Source organism: Sus scrofa, chromosome 6 (assembly GCF_054392235.1).
Source record: "Sus scrofa isolate SSC_HxYL_T2T_F1_AM1 chromosome 6, Sscrofa_HxYL_maternal_Yorkshire_Landrace_v2.0, whole genome shotgun sequence".
NCBI classification, from domain to species: Eukaryota; Metazoa; Chordata; class Mammalia; order Artiodactyla; family Suidae; genus Sus; species Sus scrofa.
In genome coordinates, this window is record NC_139388.1 from 120204123 (window position 1) to 120222192 (window position 18070).

The window sequence follows — 18070 nt, forward strand, 5'->3', positions numbered from 1 at the left end:
AAATCAGTGAATATAATCATAAATCCTGTAAGTGGAAAAGCCATGTCTTTGGATATCTTAAATTTAAGTGCATATACTTGGGGGGCCGGAGGGCTTTTCCTTTCCTATAGAGTGAACTGATTTCACCTATATTAAAACACTTATGGGAGGTCCCGTCATGGCACAGCGGAAACAAATCCGACTAGGAACCATGAGGTTTCAAGTTCAATCCCTGGCCTCATTCAGTGGGTTAAGGATTCAGCATTGCTGTGAGCTGTGGTGTAGGTCGCAGACGCAGCCTGGATCTGGCATTGCTGTGGCTGTGGCTAGCAGCTACGGCTCCTATTCGACCCCTAGCCTGGGAACCTCCATTTGCCGTGGGTGCAGTCCTAAAAAAGACAAAAAGACAAAAAGACAAAAAGACAAAAAACAAAAAACACCACTTATGCCAGCATCCAACTCCTTGAACTTCTGTCCTCGAGAAAATAAATTCTTATGGCTCTAATATATGGTTATTGTCACATTGTGCAAATATGAATGCTTACATTTTTTTTAACAAGCTCAATTTTTTTTACTGTTAGATTTAACAAACAGAAAATACTCAGCCAAAATCCTTACGAAAGTTCATAAAAGTTTATTTTTAATACTTCTCATGATGAATGACAATGGATCACACTTGGAGAAGGGCTGCACTAAGGCACAGCACAGCCCAGGGCCAGCTCAGCAACCATCCATACACAACCCAGAAATGTACAAGTTAAATACCTGATGGGGTGACCTTTGGATTATAGCTAATAGGTAAGGTCCTGAGACAGGTCAATTATCTTTTCCAGTGGTCTCATAAGACTGAGCAAAAGTCACCCACTATCATGAATAATCCTATAAAGCACTGTGTTCCCTGCACAAAGGCTTAGTTTTTCAGTATGAACCTGGTTTTTTTGTTTTGGTCTTTTTAGGGCTGCACTTGTGGCATATAAAAAGTCCCAGGTCGAATCGGACTGCAGCCACCGGCCTACACACACCATGGCCACAGGAATGCAGGATCCTTAACCCACTGAGCGAGGCCAGGGATGGAACCTGAATCCTCATGGATCCTAGTCGGGTTTGTGACTGCTGAGCCACAATAGGAACTCCCCAACATTTATTTTTGGTTAAGATTGGTTAAGAGTTGTACTATATCCTCTTTCCAACTACATTTTACAAGAATGTTGTCCAAGCTCGTAGTTTTCTCCTGTATCATATTTTATTAGAGTACTACACTTCATATGCATCCCACTCCACAACTTAAATGACTTGTCAAATTTTCATTCAATAGGGTCCTTTGTGCATTACCTACAGCCTTCACTAAAGAAAAGCTACTGATCACTTTCTCAAATGAGTTGAATAATAAACTTATCATAGTTCCTAGCCACTACCAAACTTAATACACTATTCTATAATCTATTCAAATTTCCATTTCCTAATCAAGGAGAATCACAATCTTGGGTAGTTTTCTTCTTCATATGATCAGCAATACTAGTAATGGGTTTTTATTCAGGGTAATTTTTTTTCAAAAGATTAACTCTTTCACCTAATTGCCCCCACCCCAAGGTTACGGTGGGCTCAACAGTGAGTACAGAATAAAGCATACATTACGCAAAATCTTGTCTCAGAAACACTAAAAATGGTTATGTAGCATGAATTTGTGGAGTGACAGTTACAAATGCCAAATGTCTATCATACATTTATTTAGTGGATGGTTGGTTTACATTAAGGGGGACAATGCTACTGAGCCTGAAAATAGGATCCTCTTGATTCTCTGCTTCAAGAACATCGGATTATCAAGCTAATAATGTATACTCATCTTTTGAACATTAAATGCCTTCACCTCTATAATCAACAAAAGTACCAATTTGCTTTAAGCAGTTTTATTAGAACTCACAAAGGCAGCTTGTTCTCAAAAGAGCTTATTTTAAAATGTGCAGTTTAGTAAAAAGAACAATCTGGAACATCTGAGTCAATTTAAAGTGCATGTTCTGTTCATCTACTATGAGTACGTCTGTGTGTTAGGTCTTATATCAGACAACACAAAATCAAACTTGTCATAGTTCATGTGAATATCACTGAGGAAGATCCTAAATTTCACTGTAAAATTATTTTCTGAAAAATAAACAAATGATACAAACTAAGTTACAAATGGGCATGCTGGGAAAAATAAATCTCCTCTGTATTATAGTTCAGTTAACTTTAGAGAAAACCAATGCTTAAACAAACTTATTCTAGCATGCTATGTGTGGATCATATTTGAATTTTTTTAAAAAAATTAAAATGAGGAGTTCCCATCATGGCTCAGTGGTTAACGAATCCAACTAGGAACCATGAGGTTGCAGATTCGATCCCTGCCCTTGCTCAGTGCGTTAAGGATCTGGCATTGCTGTGGCTCTGTAGTGTGGGCTGCAGATGCAGTTCAGATCCTGCATTGCTGTGGCTCTGGCATAGGCCGGCAGCTACAGCTCCAATGGGACCTCCAGCCTGAGAACCTCCATATGCCGCAGTAAGCAGCTCTAGAAAAGGCAAAAAGACAAAAAAAAAAAAAAAAAAAAATTAAAATGACATTTTCAAATAATCTAGAAAAATTAAAGACCAACAAGTAGATAATTAAAAATTACTCTTAATTGGGTGAGATAATAATATAGTGGGGTTACAGTCCTCATCTGCTAGAAGTACATATAAACGTATTTACATATGAAATATTATATCATTAAAAAACACAACAAAGTATAAAGGAAGGCAGAAATAAAAGAAAGGAGCTAAAAGGAAGAGATGAAATATGAACAGCAACAAATTAGTGGCTACTGAAGCCTCCTGAATAATAGATACCCAGAGGTTCCTAGTGCTATTTTTCCTTTTTCAGAGCTTGAAAAGGCCCACAATAAAGAGTTTAATAGCACTTTAAGGAGTTCCCACTATGGCACAGTAGATTAATGACCTGGCTTGTCTCTGCGGTGGCCCCGGTTTAATCCCTGGCCCAGCACAGTGGCTTGGGGATCTGGCGTTGCTGGAGCTGCAGCTCAGATTTGATCCCTGGCCCAGGAACTTCCACATGACATGAGTGTGGCTCCCCAAAAAGTAAAAATAGCACTTATCACATCTACAATATTCTCAATAGCATTCAGAAGTAATAATAAGACAGAAGAAAGTCACCTAATTTGAATGAATTTAAACTGTTAAAGAAGTCACAAAGTAACTTTAATACTGAAACTGGAAATTTTAAGTAGAAAAAATATAAGCAAGAGCTTACATTTAATCTTCAGCTTAAGAATCAAGTACAGGAGTTCCCGTCGTGGCGCAGTGGTTAACGAATCTGACTAGGAACCATGAGGTTGCGGGTTCGGTCCCTGCCCTTGCTCAGTGGGTTAACGATCCGGCGTTGCCGTGAGCTGTGGTGTAGGTTGCAGACGCGGCTCGGATCCCGTGTTGCTGTGGCTCTGGCGTAGGCCGGTGGCTACAGCTCCATTTCGACCCCTAGCCTGGGAACCTCCATATGCCGTGGGAGCGGCCCAAGAAATAGCAACAACAACAACAACAAAAGACAAAAGACAAAAAAAAAAAAAAAAAAAAAAGAATCAAGTACAAGTGAGGCTTGCTGAAATAATTTAATAACACATACCTTCCACAATACAACAATATTCAAATCTACTTCATTGCACTTCTGAATTAATCTCACAGCATCCTCTATTGACTGTTTTTCTGTATGCAGAGAAGACTGAGCTTGTGGTTTCTTCAATTCAGAGGATAAACTTCGATAAAAGAAGTCTGCACATGGGCTTGCCGAACTTACTATCTGTTAAAAGATAATCATTTGTCTATGTAAGTGTTTTCAATTAGATATACCGTCAAAATGTATATTTCTACAAGTTACATATACCCAAAATGCTTATTCAATAATTTTTTATCAGTTTGGTTGAATACAAGGAGGCCATCCCAAGACTTGAACCCCTAAAATATGTGGTACGAATTACCCTCAATCTTAAAAGCTCAAACTTCAAAATCATAAATCTACATTGCTATGACATTAGTGTTGACTTTCTGAGTATCCAGGTAGGATGAATGGGTATCACTAAGAGAATGGAGCGTTCCCGTTGTGAGTCAGTGGGTTAGGAACACAACATAAGTCTCTGTGAGGGTGCAGGTTCAATCCCTGGCCTCACTCAGTGGGTTAAGTATCCAGCACTGCAGCAAGCTGCAGCATAGGTCACAGATGCAGCTTGGATCTGGTGTTGCTGTGGCTGTGCTAGAGCTCCAATTCAACCCCTAATCTGAGAATTCCTATATGTTGCAGATGCAACTATAAAAAGAGAGAGAGGGAGGGAGGAAGGGAGGAAGGAAAGAAGGAAATGAATAAAAAGTAAATTGTTGAAAAGAAATTATTATTTTTTTACTACTAAAATAACCTAAGTGGAGTTCCCACTGTGGTAGTTGGTTAAGAATCCAATTACAGCAGCTTGGGTCACTACAGAGGGTGTTGCCACAGCTGTGCCATAGCTGTGGCATAGGTTGCAGCTGCAGCTTGGATCAATCCCTGGGAACTTCCATATGCCACAGGTAAAGCCATAAAAAAATTTTAAATTAAGACAAAAAATAAGTACTTCAAATATTTGTAACACTAGGTGATATTCAATGAATAAATGCAAATGGAGTTACTGGCATTAACTTGGCTTTTATAATTGAAGGGAGAGATCAGGAGAAAAGATTTTTAAATGGAGGACAGGACCACTTTATTAACGGAATAATGTGTTTCATAGTAAAATCTCTACACTTAATAATTTCCTGCATTATAAACTATATTATGTAGATATTAAGCTTCAAGTTAATTATTAAATATTAATAAATATATAGATTTTCCCCCTTAGATGTGACCTTTTTCTGGGAAACCATTGTCCACATAGTTATCTCATTAACCAGTAGTGTTTAGTAAGTTCTGTTTACTCTGATTCATCAAAAGGGAAAAGGCCTTTGTTTATGTCTTCTTCAGAGTGCTTATTCAAAATTAACAGCAAATACAATAAAAGTTACAACCTTAATATAATTTAAAGTTCATGATGATATTTTTAGGGATTTTAAATTTTTTCAGAAAGACATGAACAAAAAAAAAAAAAAAAAAAAAAAAAACAACAACTGAAGTCCTAAAAGCTAAACTTCACCCATTCAGGAAGCACAGTATCTCCAAAAGTCATACTTGCTTTGGAATTATTGGATTTTTAGTGCTCTGGGATATTTTTAAATAGCTGCTTCCTCAAATGACCAAAAGAGAGTTCAAAGAGTGAGTCAGACAAAGGCAAATAGTAACAGAAATACAAAAGTGTAAGTACGTTTGGAAATATCAAGAAGAGCACAAAGAAGAAATAATACCAGTAACAGCACACAACTACAGGGAATTTGGTCCAGTATTTATCAAAGCAGGTCCCCAGATCATCTCTTCATATTATTTGCAGGGCTGAATGAAAATGTGTATTCCCTAATTCCACCCAAAGTATTATGAACCAGGGCTTTATTTTTTTGTTTGTTTGATTTTTGCTTTTTAGGGCCACACATGTGGCATATGGAAGTTCCCAGGGTGGAATTGGAGCTACAGCTGCCAGCCTATGCCAGAGCCACAATTGCGGGATCCGAGTGGTATCTACAACCTACACCACAGCGCACAGCAACGCCAGATCCCTGAGTGAGGCCAAGGATCGAACCAGCATCCTCATGGATATTAGTCAGATTCGTTTCTGCTACATAATGGGAACTCCTGAACCAGAACTTTAGAAGTGGGGAGGCAAAGCTTTCATTTTTACAAAAATTCTCAATGTAAAAAGTAGGGTGTGCAGATTGATAACCCCAATACCACCTAGGAGCTTTAGCAATTTAGAACCCCAGGTCTCATTCAGTCCCACTGATTGAGAATTTGCATTTATTTTAACAAGATTCCCAGATGACTTCATATGCATATTATTTCCAAGTGTGAAAACCATTCTCTATGTGATTCTAACATATAATTAAGTTGGGAGTAACACTGTCCTAGACAACAATACATTTAAAATTACAAACGAGCATGTTATTTGGTTCTCAGAACCATACGATATTCCAAAATCCAGAGGATTATCATCTACATGTTCCACTGTGACCACTTTCCCAAATAAAGAGGTTCCCTCATATGATTCTATTTCTCTTTTTAACCCTAAGCACTATACTTATCTCATGTGGCATATGGAAGTTCCCAGGCTAGGGGTCCAACTGGAGCCGCAGCTGAGAAGGTACCAGCCTATGCCACCGCAACAGAAATGCCAGATCCAAGTAGCATCTGCGACCTACACCACAGCTTACGGCAATGACAGATCCTTAACCCATTGAACGAGGCCAGGGATCAAACCCACGTCCTTATGAATACTAGGCAGGTTCGTTACCAGTGAGCCATGAGGGGAACGCCAGAAACTATTGTAAATAACTAATTTAAATAGTATACGCCGTATAGTATTTCTCTTTGCTCTGGAGCATGAAGACAAGCTGCAAAACCCAACAAAGCTGATATGTTCACCCAGTAAAGAACATGGAGATTACTAAGGAATCTTTTGCCAAAACAGAAAAGATATTACAGAACTGTGACTTTTAAAATCAGATGCTACTGTGCTTATTTGCATACCTGTTCATTTCCAAAGATGATATCTGCAAAGGTGTACTTTTCTGGGGACTGTGTGGCAACTAAAAAAACAGGGAAAAACAAACTAATCATATCATTGACGTGAGACATAAAATGACCATTTAAGAAAGTGTGAAAATAAAATGGATTTACCTTCTTCCTCCTTACATCGTATTGCCTTGAAACAAAATTTTCCCTTCTCCCTACTGGCAAGTTTGGCATCTAGAAAGAGAAAAAAGAAAATTTCAAAGATGTTTCTCAGTTTATAGCATGGTAAAATCTAATTCATTATTCAGACATCCTCCATCAAATTGGAAATTTATTCACAATTAGAAATGTTTAATGAAAAAAACTTCATTTTCATCTCAATAAAGCAAATCTCATTCAGCTCTTAAAAAGGATAAGACTAAGTTTTCTTGAAATATATATTCATATGTACATACATATTCATATACATATGACATTACAGATAAATAGAAAGTTTGAAAAACTAGAACTTGGGAGCCAGAGAATCCACAATTCCACCAATCTATCATTTTTTTACTTCCCTTCAGTATTTTTTCATATGATTATACCAATATTATTATATAAACAAACTTTGCTATGTATGATGCATTTTTTCACTATTGCACATTTTGAAAGATAATATATCTCAATGACCACAAAATAATCTGAGCTGTAGCTTAACTGTACACTCAATTTTTCTCTATTACATGTAATCTTGCAATAAACTGCTTTGAATATATGGATCTTCTCATATTTTGAATTAATTCCTTTGTATAAATTTCAAAAAATAAAGATTATTGTGAGGCTAGGTAAGATGTTAAACATTTTTCTTTATCTTTTGAAATACATTGTATAATTCTTTCCAGAAAGAGCAAATATCATTTTGCCAGCTTCAATCCACTATTACAAGCACTAGGCATTCTCATAATACTGGCAGGATGATAAACTGATAGAAATATTTTGGAAAACAATTTGACAATATGTATTACAAGTGTGCATATTCTTTTGTTTGAATGTTATATGAGTATAGAAATAAACAGAAAAGCCAGTCAATATATAAGTATGGCTGTACACAGAAAAACCAGCCTACCAATAGCAAAGGAAACAAAGAGAAACTTTCAATTCTAATATATGTTTCTGTACTGTTTGAAATTTTTACAGTGATCACCATGTATTCAGGCATGAGTTTTACAATTAAATTTTTTTAAAGAAAAAACAACATATGAATAGAAAAGACATGGAATAAAAAGAATCGATTAAGATGGGTATGTACAGTCACGTAGTCACGTAATGAAAGCACAATTTAATGCTTTAAAAAGTTCATTATAAGGCATCAACAATCTTATGATATTCTGGTACTATTCTGTAAAAAAAAAAAATAACCAATGACAATATCAGAATTTATTATGAAGAGGGAAAAAGGCACAAACCTTTGTTTTCAGAGAGATTTACAGATTTCTGTAACTTCCAGTGTTTGCTACTACTTGATACTTGTACTATGTGGAATTCCTTAACACCTGCTTCACTCTATCCAAAAGAAATAAGCATCATTTAGGATTCAGGAGTACTAACCTTGAATATTCAAGAGATCAATATTCAGACCATGCTACCAAAGTAACTATCAATTAACATAAGATGAAATTTTTATTTGTAAATCAACAATATATATTTTAGAAATCTAAGTTACTTAAATCCCTCTATAAACTTTCTTAAAACAGTTGTCATCTTATCCAGAAATATATTTAACTATAATGCACTCCCAGTGGCAAATTTTTAAATACTGAAAGGCATTCAATTATTAGGATCTATTATAATGAGCTATTGGCAGTATCTAAAATATCGAAAATTATCTGTTGTCAATTTGTAATCAAAACTGTAGCATTTCCTTTTTACTTCTTTTGATCTTTTTATCACCATCCCAACAGGGCAAAATCCAAACAGTAAGAATCCCAGTACACAGCCAATATACATAAAGTTATTTAAATTGCATATGTTTTATTCTCCTGAACAAGAGCTAATTTGAAGTACCCTCCTTCACTGTTGGTGGGAATATAAATTGGTACAGCACTATGGAAAACTGTATGGAGGTACCTCAGAAAACTAAACACAGGACTATCATATGATCCTGCAATCTCACTCCTGGGCATATATCCAGACAAAACTTTCCTTGAAAAAGACACATGCACTAGATCACCTTGCTGTACCATAGAAAACAGAACACTGTAAACCATCTATAATGTGAAAAATAAAAATCATTATAAACCCACCCTCCCCCCACCCTCCCCCCAAAAGATACGTGCGCCCCCTACATTCACTGCAGCACTATTCCAAACAGCCAAGACATGGAAACAACCTGAATGACCACTGACAGATGAGCAGATTAAGAAGATATGGTATATACATACAATAGTATACTACTCGACCTTAAAAAAAACAAACTAATGCTATTTGCAGCAACATGGCTGGAACTAGAGATTCTCATACTAAGTGAAGGAAGCCAGAAAGAAAAAGACAAATACCATATGATATTCACTTATTTGAGGGATCTAAAATATGGCACAGATGATCTTATCTACAAAACAACAGATCACAGCCAAGGAAGGGAGATTTGAGGTTCCCAGTGAGGAAGGGGGAGGAAGTGGGATGGATGGGTGGTTTGGGGTTTTTGGATAAAAACTGTTATATTTGGGTTGGATGGGCAATGGGGCCCTACTGTACAGCACAGGGAACTGTGTACGACTGGATCACTTGCTGTAGAGAAAAAACATTATAAATCAACTACATTCTAATAAAAATTTGTTTTGTTTTGGTTTTTGTCCTTTTAGGGCCACACTAGCAGCATATGGAAGTTCCCAGGCTAGAGGTCTAATCGGAGTTATTACTGCTGGCCTACACCAGAGCCACAGCAACACCAGATCCGAGCCGCATCTGCAACCTACACCACAGCTCATGGCAACGCCGGATCTTTAACCCACTGAGCAAGGCCAGGAATCGAACCCACAACCTTATGGTTCCTAGTTGGATCTGTTTCCGCTGAGCCACGATGGGAACTCGTAAAATTTTTTTTTTTTTTTAAAAGAGCTATTTGAAATAATTAAAAATTTCTAATTCTTACAAATACTGATTTTTGGGATAGATCACAAAAGCATCAGCACACTGATGCTGATCTTAAACATCCTAAAAAGAGGTATTCTTACAAATTTATGAACCTAAAAGAAAAGGACATCACAGAATTAATAAGTAATATTTCAAGTAGGTATCTAAACTAGGTCAATCTGAAGCTATGATCTCGTTTTATTTTATTTTTTAACTTTATTTATTTATTTTTGGCTGCATTTGTGGCATGCAGAAGTTCATGGGCCAGGAATTAAGTCCACACCACAGCTATAACAATGCTGAATCGTTAACCCTCAAGCCGCCAGAGAATTTCAACTAAAACCCTATTTAATCATATTATTCCCTTCTTCAAGAATATTCATTCTGATACTAACAGGACAAAAACAAGAATGATAAAATGTTTGAAATACTTTAATATAAAGGAAATGGTATGGTGAGAAAAGTATAAGTAAAGGGTTATCAAGTTAGCACTCAATGTGAAATCCTAATAGAACTTCCGAATTTAATAATGTATGGGAGTTCCCATTGTGGCTCAGACGTAACGAACCCAATTAGGATCCATGAGGACTTGGGTTCGATCCCTGGCCTCGCTCAGTGGGTTAAGGATCTGGCATTGCCATGAGCTGTGGTGTAGGGCAGAGATGAGGCTCAGATCCCACGTTGCTGCGGCTATAGCATAGGCCAGCAGCTGCAGCTGATTCAACCCCTAGCCCAGGAACTTCTATATGTCACAGGTGTAGCCCTAAAAAGACAAAGAAACTTTAAAAAAAATAAAAACTTAAAATTAAAAAATTTTTTTTTAATTTAATTACATCAAAAGACCTATTCTCAATGGTGAGAGTAGAAAGCACTATATGACATCTCTTTTGGGTTGAATTACTGGTGTATATGGCTATATTCCATACGATTACATAATATGTTAGTGCCGCCATGTTCTTTTATTTGAAAGACTGAGGGATAAAATTACAAAGCAAATCAAGGAGTTCTCGTCGTGGTTCAGTGGTTAATGAATCCGACTAGGAACCATGAGGTTGTGAGTTCGATCCCTGGCCTTGCTCAGTGGGTTAAGGATCTGGTGTCGCCGTGAGCTGTGGTGTAGGTCACAGATGCGGATTGGATCCCATACTGCTGTGGCTCTGGCAAACGCTGACAGCTACAGCTACGATTAGACCCCTAGCCTGGGAACCTCCATATGCCATGGGAGTGGCCCTAGAAAAGGCAAAAAGACCAAAAAAAAAAAAAAAAAAAATTACAAAGCAAATCAAGAATTAACATGTTTTCACATTCTATTCTATGTGAACAATTCTAAATTCCTAGCTTTTGCTGTCCTGTGAAGGAAAAAAAAAAATCCATTATTAAAAACAACATTTAGTTTTAAACCAACTTACAGTATTGGTATTTTCCACATCCACAAAGACTAGCATATTGCCTCCTCTGCCCTCCTCATCTTCAAGAGAATTACTTCTGCAGACGGTGGCTCGTACATTCAGAGATCGACTGGTACAAATGACTGCTGTGTGTCTCAATATTCTGTGACTAAAGAGTAAAAATTACAAATTTAACCTAAGAACCACTCTGTGTTATGATTCTCTAATTCCAAATAAAGCTTTTAAAACCTCATCACTCTCAGGACCATCTACACTATAAAAAAACAAACACAATAAGGTAAAATTATCTAGTTAGCCTAACTTTAATTCACTTCTTTATTCATAATTAATTAATTAATTTGGAAGGAAACTATTAGTCTTTCTGACTCTTAAGCTTTTTCTCTGCTCCATCCATGAAAATAATCGTCATATAGTCATGTCTTGATTATGCCTCTTCTCTGACAGCAGTTCTAAAGTTAATGAATGCCTACCAAGTAAATTCTAAACTTTCACCTAGCATTTAAGGCTCACCACAATGGAGCTTTACAATTTAATGTTTATTCCCCTTTTACATATGTTTTACACTGCAGCCAAGCTAAGTGTACTCAGTTTATATTTCCTAGCTTGAATGTTTTCATTCAATATATACAGTTACTTGGAATGCTCACTACTCTACTGCCTATCCCCTTTGATATTCAAATTCTGAAATCTTTACTTTCCTTGGGAACTTGTTTAACCACTAACTTTCACAAAGCCTTTCTGGACTGCCCTGCTTTTCTATCATTTTCTTAAGGGGAATTAACATTTATTAAGGACCTAAAATGTACTTGTTCTTAAAATTATATCATTTTGTTCTCATAGTAACTTTCACAAAATATTTTGAACATTCCATTAAACATTACAATGTAGCATAGCTATTTCTTTTTTTTCTTTTTTTTTTTTTTTTTTAATGGCCACACCAACATATGGAAATTTCCAGGCCAGGGATGGAATTGGTACTTCTTCGGCAACCCAAGCCATTGCAGATTCTTTTTTTTTTTTTTTTTTTTAATTACTCAAATGAATTTATCACATCTATACTTGTATAATGATCACAACAATCTGATTTCATAGGATTTCCATCCCACAGCCCAAGCACATCCCCCCACCCCCTCAAACTGTCTCCTCTAGCGACCATAAGTTTTTCAATGTCTGCGAGTCAGCATCTGTTCTGCAAAGAAGTTCAGTCTGGCCTTTTTTCAAATTCCACATATCAGTGAAAGCATTTGATGTTGGTATCTCATTGTACGGCTGACTTCACTTAGCATGATAGTTTCTAGGTACACCCATGTTGCAAAAAATGCTGGTATTTCGTTCTTTTTAATGGCTGAGTAATATTCCATTGTGTATATGTACCACCTCTTCTTGATCCACTCCTCTGTCGATGGACATTTAGGTCATTTCCGTGTCCTGGCTATTGCAAATAGTGCTGCAGTGAACATTGGAGTACATGTGCCTTTGAGAGTCATGGTTTCCTCTGGATAGATGCCCAGGAGTGGGATTGCTGGATCAAATGGTAGTTCTATATTTAGTTTTCTGAGGCATCTCCATACTGTTTTCCACAGTGGTTGCACCAATGTACAATCCCACCAACAGTGTAATAAGGTTCCTTTTTCTCCACACCCTCTCCCACACTTATTATTTGTAGACTTTTGGATGATGGCCATTCTGGCTGGTGTAAGGTGGTACCTCATAGCAGTTTTGATGTGCATTTCTCTAATCATGAGTGATGCTGAACATCTCTTCACGTGTTTTTTGGCCATCTGTATGTCTTCTTTGGAGAATTGTCTGTTTAGATCTTCTGCCCATTTTGTGATGGGGTTGTTTGTTTTTTTGGTATGGAGCTGCAGAAGTTGTTCATAAATTTTGGAGATTAATCCCTTGTCAGTTGATTCATTTGCATAGATTTTCTCCCATTCTGTGGGTTGTCTTTTTGTGTTGTTTAGGGTTTCCTTTGCTGTGCAGACACTTTTAAGTTTGATTAGGTACCATCTGTTTATTTTTGTTTTTGTTGTCAATACTCTGAGAGGTGGATCTGAGAAGATGTTGCTGTCATTTATGTCAGAGAGTGTTTGGCCTATGTTTTCCTCTAAGAGTTTTATAGTGTCTGGTCTTCTATCTAGGTCTTTAATCCATTTGGAGTTTACTTTTGTGTATGGTGTTAGGGAGTGTTCTCATTTCATTCTTTTCCATGTGTCTGTCCAGTTTTCCCAGCACCACTTACTGAACAGGCTGTCTTTTGTCCATTGTATATTCTTGCCTCCTTTGTCATAGATGAGTTGGCTGTAGGTGTGTGGGTTGAATTCTGGGCTTTCTATCCTTTTCCACTGATCTCTATTTCTGTCTTGGTGCCAGTGCCAGGTGGTTTTGATGATTGTTGCTTTGTAGTATAGTCTGAAGTCCAGGAGCCTGATTCTTCCAGCTCCATTTTTCTTTTTTAGGATGTCTTTGGCTATTCTGGGTCTTTTGTGCTTCCACACAAACTTTAAAATGTTTTGTTCAAGTTCTGTGAAAAATGTCCTTGGTAGTTTGACAGGGATTGCATTGAATCTGTAGATTGCCTTAGGTAGTATAGTCATTTTGATAATATTAACTCTTCCAATCCATGAGCATGATATATCTTTCCATCTATTTGTGTCATCTTTGATTTCTTTCATCAGTGTCTTATAGTTTTCAGAGTACAGGTCTTTTGTCTTTTTAAGTAGGTTTACTCCAAGGTATTTTTTTCTTTTGGATGTGATGGTAAATGGGACTGCTTCCCTAATTTCTTTTTCTGCTCTTTCATTGTTAGTGCATAGCAACGCCGTCAATTTCTGTGTATTGATTTTATATCCTGCAACTTTGCCAAATTCGTGGATGAGCTCTAACAGTTTTCTGGTAGAGTCTTTAGGATTCTCTAGGTATAATATCATGTCATCTGCAAATAGTGATAGTTTTACTTCTTCCTTTCCAATTTGGATTCCTTTTATTTCTTTTACTTCTCTGATTGCTGTGGCTAGGATTTCCAGAACTATGTTGAAGAGTAGTGGCGAGAGCAGTCATCCTTGTCTTGTTCCTGATCTCAGCAGGCATTCTTTCAGCTTTTCACCATTGAGAATGATGTTTGCTTTGGGTTTGTCATATATGGCCTGTATCATGTTGAGGTAGGTTCCCGTTATGCCCACTTTCTGAAGGGTTTTTATCAGAAATGGGTGTTGGATTTTCTCAAAGGCTTTTTCCACGTCTATTGAGAGGATCATATGGTTTTTATTCTTCAGTTTGTTAATATGGTGTATCACACTGATGGATTTGTGGATATTGAAGAACCCTTGCATCCCTTGGATAAATCCCACTTGATCATGATGTATAATCCTTTTAATGTGTTGTTGGATGCGGTTTGCTAGTATTTTGTTGAGGATTTTTGCATCGATGTTCATCAGTGAAACTGGCCTGTAGTTTTCTTTTTTTGTGGTATCTTTGGTTTTGGTACCAGGGTGATGGTGGCCTCATAGAATTGGTGGCTTCCTCTGCAATTTTTTGAAATAGTTTCAGAAGGATTGGTGTTAGATCTTCTCTAAATGTTTGATAGAATTCGCCTGTGAACCCATCTGGTCCTGGACTTGTGTTTGTTGGAAGTTTTGTTTTTTTTTTTTTTTTTTTTTTCTGCCTTTCCTAGGGCCGCTCCTGTGGCATATGGATGTTCCCAGGCTAGGGGTCGAGTCAGAGCTGTAGCTGCTGCTACAACTACAGCTCATGGCAATGCCGGATCCTCAACCCACTGAGCAAGGCCAGGGATCAAACCCACAACCTCATGGTTCCTAGTCGGATTCATTAACCACTGAGCCACAACGGGAACTCCTGTTGGAAGTTTTTTAATCACAGTTTCAATTTCAGTTCTTGTGATTGGTCCATTCATCTTTTCTATTTCATCTTGGTTTAGTCTTGGAAGATTGTATTTTTCTAAGAATTTGTCCATATCTTCTAGGTTTTCCGTTTTATTGGCATATAGTTGCATATAGTAGTCTCTTATGATCCTTTGTATTTCTGTGATGTCTGTTATTACTTCTCCTTTTTCATTTCTAATTTTGTTGATTTGAGTCCTCTCTCTTTTTTGCTTGATAAGTCTGGCTAAGGGTTTATCAATTTTGTTGATCTTTTCAAAGAACCAGCTTTTCGTTTCATTGACCTTTTCTATCATTTTTTTCATTTCTATTTCATTGATTTCTGCTCTGATCTTTATGATTTCTTTCCTTCTACTAACTTTAGGTCTTGTCTGTTCTCTCTCGAGCTGCTTGAGATATAATGTTAGCTTGTTTATTTGAGCTTTTTCTTATTTCCTGAGGTGGGCTTGTATTGCTATAAACTTTCCTCTTAGAACGGCTTTTGCTGCATCCCATAGGTTTTGGAGTGTCGTATCTTCATTGTCATTTGCTTCTAGGTATTTTTTAATTTCCTCTTTGATTTCTTCAGTGTTCCATTAGTTGTTTAGTAGCATGTTGTTGAGTCTCCACATGTTTGTGTTTTTTGCAGTTTTTTTCTTGTTGTTGATTTCTAGTCATATAGCATTGTGGTTGGAAAAGATGCTTGATATGATTTCAATTTTCTTAAAGTTACCAAGGTTGGATTTGTAGCCCAGGATATAATCGATCTTAGAGAATGTTCCATGTGCACTTGAGAAGAATGTGTATTCTTCTGCTTTTGGATGAAATGTCTGTAAATATCTATTAAGTCCATCTGGTTTAATACATCATTCAGGTCCTGTGTTTCCTTATTGATTTTCTGTCTGGTTGATCTGTCTATTGCTGTATGTGAGGTGTTAAAGTCCCCCACTATGACTGTGTTATTGTCGATTTATCCTTTTAAGGTTGTTAGCAGTTGCCTTATATATTGCAGTGAACCTATGTTGGGTGCGTAGATATTTAAAATTGTTATATCATCTTCTTGGACTGATCCTTTGATCATTATGTAATGCCCTTCTTTGTCCCTTAAAATATTCTTCATTTTAAAGTCTATTTTGTCTGATATGAGTATTGCTACTAGTCATTGCAGATTCTTAGCCCACTGCACCACAGCAGGAACTCCCAACATAGTTATTTCTTGTTAATTTTGTAAAAATGAAAATGGCATTATTACAAACTATTCTGCTGTGCAATACAGAGGCGACAGATGCTTGTCGCTTGTGTTGGTTAGGTTTGATTTCTTCAGAGATCCCCCCAACACCACCCAAATCATCTCTTCTGCAAATACACATATTTTGTGAGGTAAGACAGGGAGTGAAGAGAGGAGGCAATAGGAAAAAAGAAAAGCAAAATAAAATAATTTTCTTTAAAGAGGATGACTGTAGGCAGGTTGACTTCATGCTAAATAACACTCTATGTTAATACATGCTACTTGTGAATTTCACTATTATGTGATAATTTTATCCACAATACTTAACTGTGTCAAAGAATCATGAAGTTTATAGACAGAAGCACGAAAAACATTTAATGTAGCTTAATTTTTTCCCCACTTTTGGCTACTCAAAACTTAGATTAGGGACAATCTCAGATATAAACTTCACACATAATTTGGAAGGGGGTAATTCGTCAATAAACAATGGAATATAGATGAATATTAAATACAGAGGTTAAGTCTAAAAGGTTTTTTTTTTTTTCTTTAACACTCACCGTATTTTGGGCTGCTTTTTAACACTTTCATAGTAAAACAAAAAGTTAATTTCATGGACACCTTCTTCATCTGGCCCACGCAACCACATCGGCAGCTGAACTGAAGCTCCAGGCAGAAGAACAGTGTCAGGAAGGGGAACAGGAATCACCTCTGGCTGACTTCCTGTGCCAATGCCAAAGTCTACAGAAGAAGCTGATGATGTGAGTGCTGTACACACAGAGGTAGGATCTGTCACAACAGTCTTGTAAGCACTACAGTTCTCAGAGGCTGAGGGACTTAGCGGTGTTAGAGCAGCCGTGTTACCACCGAAAGTAAAGAACTCTGGACGTTTAGAAACAACCCTCAATCCAGTAAGAGGACATTTGCTGACGTTGACAAATTCTACATATGCTTTTCGGATTTCCCCACAGAGGAGCCCTGTAGGAAAATGTATAAAGAACACCTGCATTGGAGGGAAAAAATACCATTATATTGTCTGTTAAGAATTCTGAACCTCTAACGAATAACACTTTAATTCTCTACTACAGGTTTACAAGTATTTTATTAATTCTCTTTGATATCTCCCTGAGTTATGTGGCAATTATGTGGCAATTAAGAATTTCACTTTTTTAAAAAAAGATGAGAGAGACCAGTGTTACTCAGCAACAGATTTCAAAGTTCTGAATTGAAGGAACAAGGTCATTATCTAGAGAGCTATCGGCAAAACTTTCACAACTGTGTAGATTACAGACAAGAGAAGCTGCAGGTAATTTAACATGGTCAAATGAATTAAACAATTAACAGTTGAAAACCCCTTAATATTTTCAACTTAAAAAACATATCAACTATCTATTTATACATTATTAAAACGAAAAGACACGCGGACTTCCTGTTGTGGCTCAGTGGTTAACAAATCCGACTAGGAACCATGAGGTTGCAGATTCAATGGGTTGCCTTGCTCAGTGGGTTAAGGATCTGGCATTACCATGAGGTGTGGTGTAGATCCAAGACGCAGCTTGGATCCCTCATTGCTGTGGCTCTGGCATAGGCCAGTGGCTACAGCTCCAATTAGACCCCTAACCTGGGAACCTCCATATGCCTCAGGTGCAGCCCTAGAAAGGAAACAAAAAGACAAAAAAAAAAAGAAAGAAAAAAGACATACAATATGTCTTAAAAGGGAAAAATGTACAAATGCATGATTCCATATCCATAGTTTTAAAACCCAATTGCTCTGAACATCTTCAGGCTTTCAGTAACCCATGTGGAAGCATAAACT

At 37.0% G+C, this 18070-nt stretch overlaps 1 protein-coding gene across 4 annotated transcripts in view; it reads right to left on the minus strand.

The window, feature by feature from the left end:
* The window catches only part of TRAPPC8 (trafficking protein particle complex subunit 8), a 91621-nt gene that overhangs the window by 12617 nt on the left and 60934 nt on the right, over window positions 1-18070 (minus strand). For all 4 annotated transcript variants that reach the window (XM_021096212.2, XM_084964415.1, XM_021096211.2 and 1 more), the window contains 6 exons: window positions 16815-17257; window positions 11152-11299; window positions 8077-8173; window positions 6794-6862; window positions 6644-6702; window positions 3629-3802 (listed from right to left, as the gene is read on the minus strand). In XM_021096212.2, coding sequence (XP_020951871.2) covers window positions 3629-3802; window positions 6644-6702; window positions 6794-6862; window positions 8077-8173; window positions 11152-11299; window positions 16815-17257 — 990 coding nt within the window. The remainder of the gene's footprint in view (window positions 1-3628; window positions 3803-6643; window positions 6703-6793; window positions 6863-8076; window positions 8174-11151; window positions 11300-16814; window positions 17258-18070) is intronic.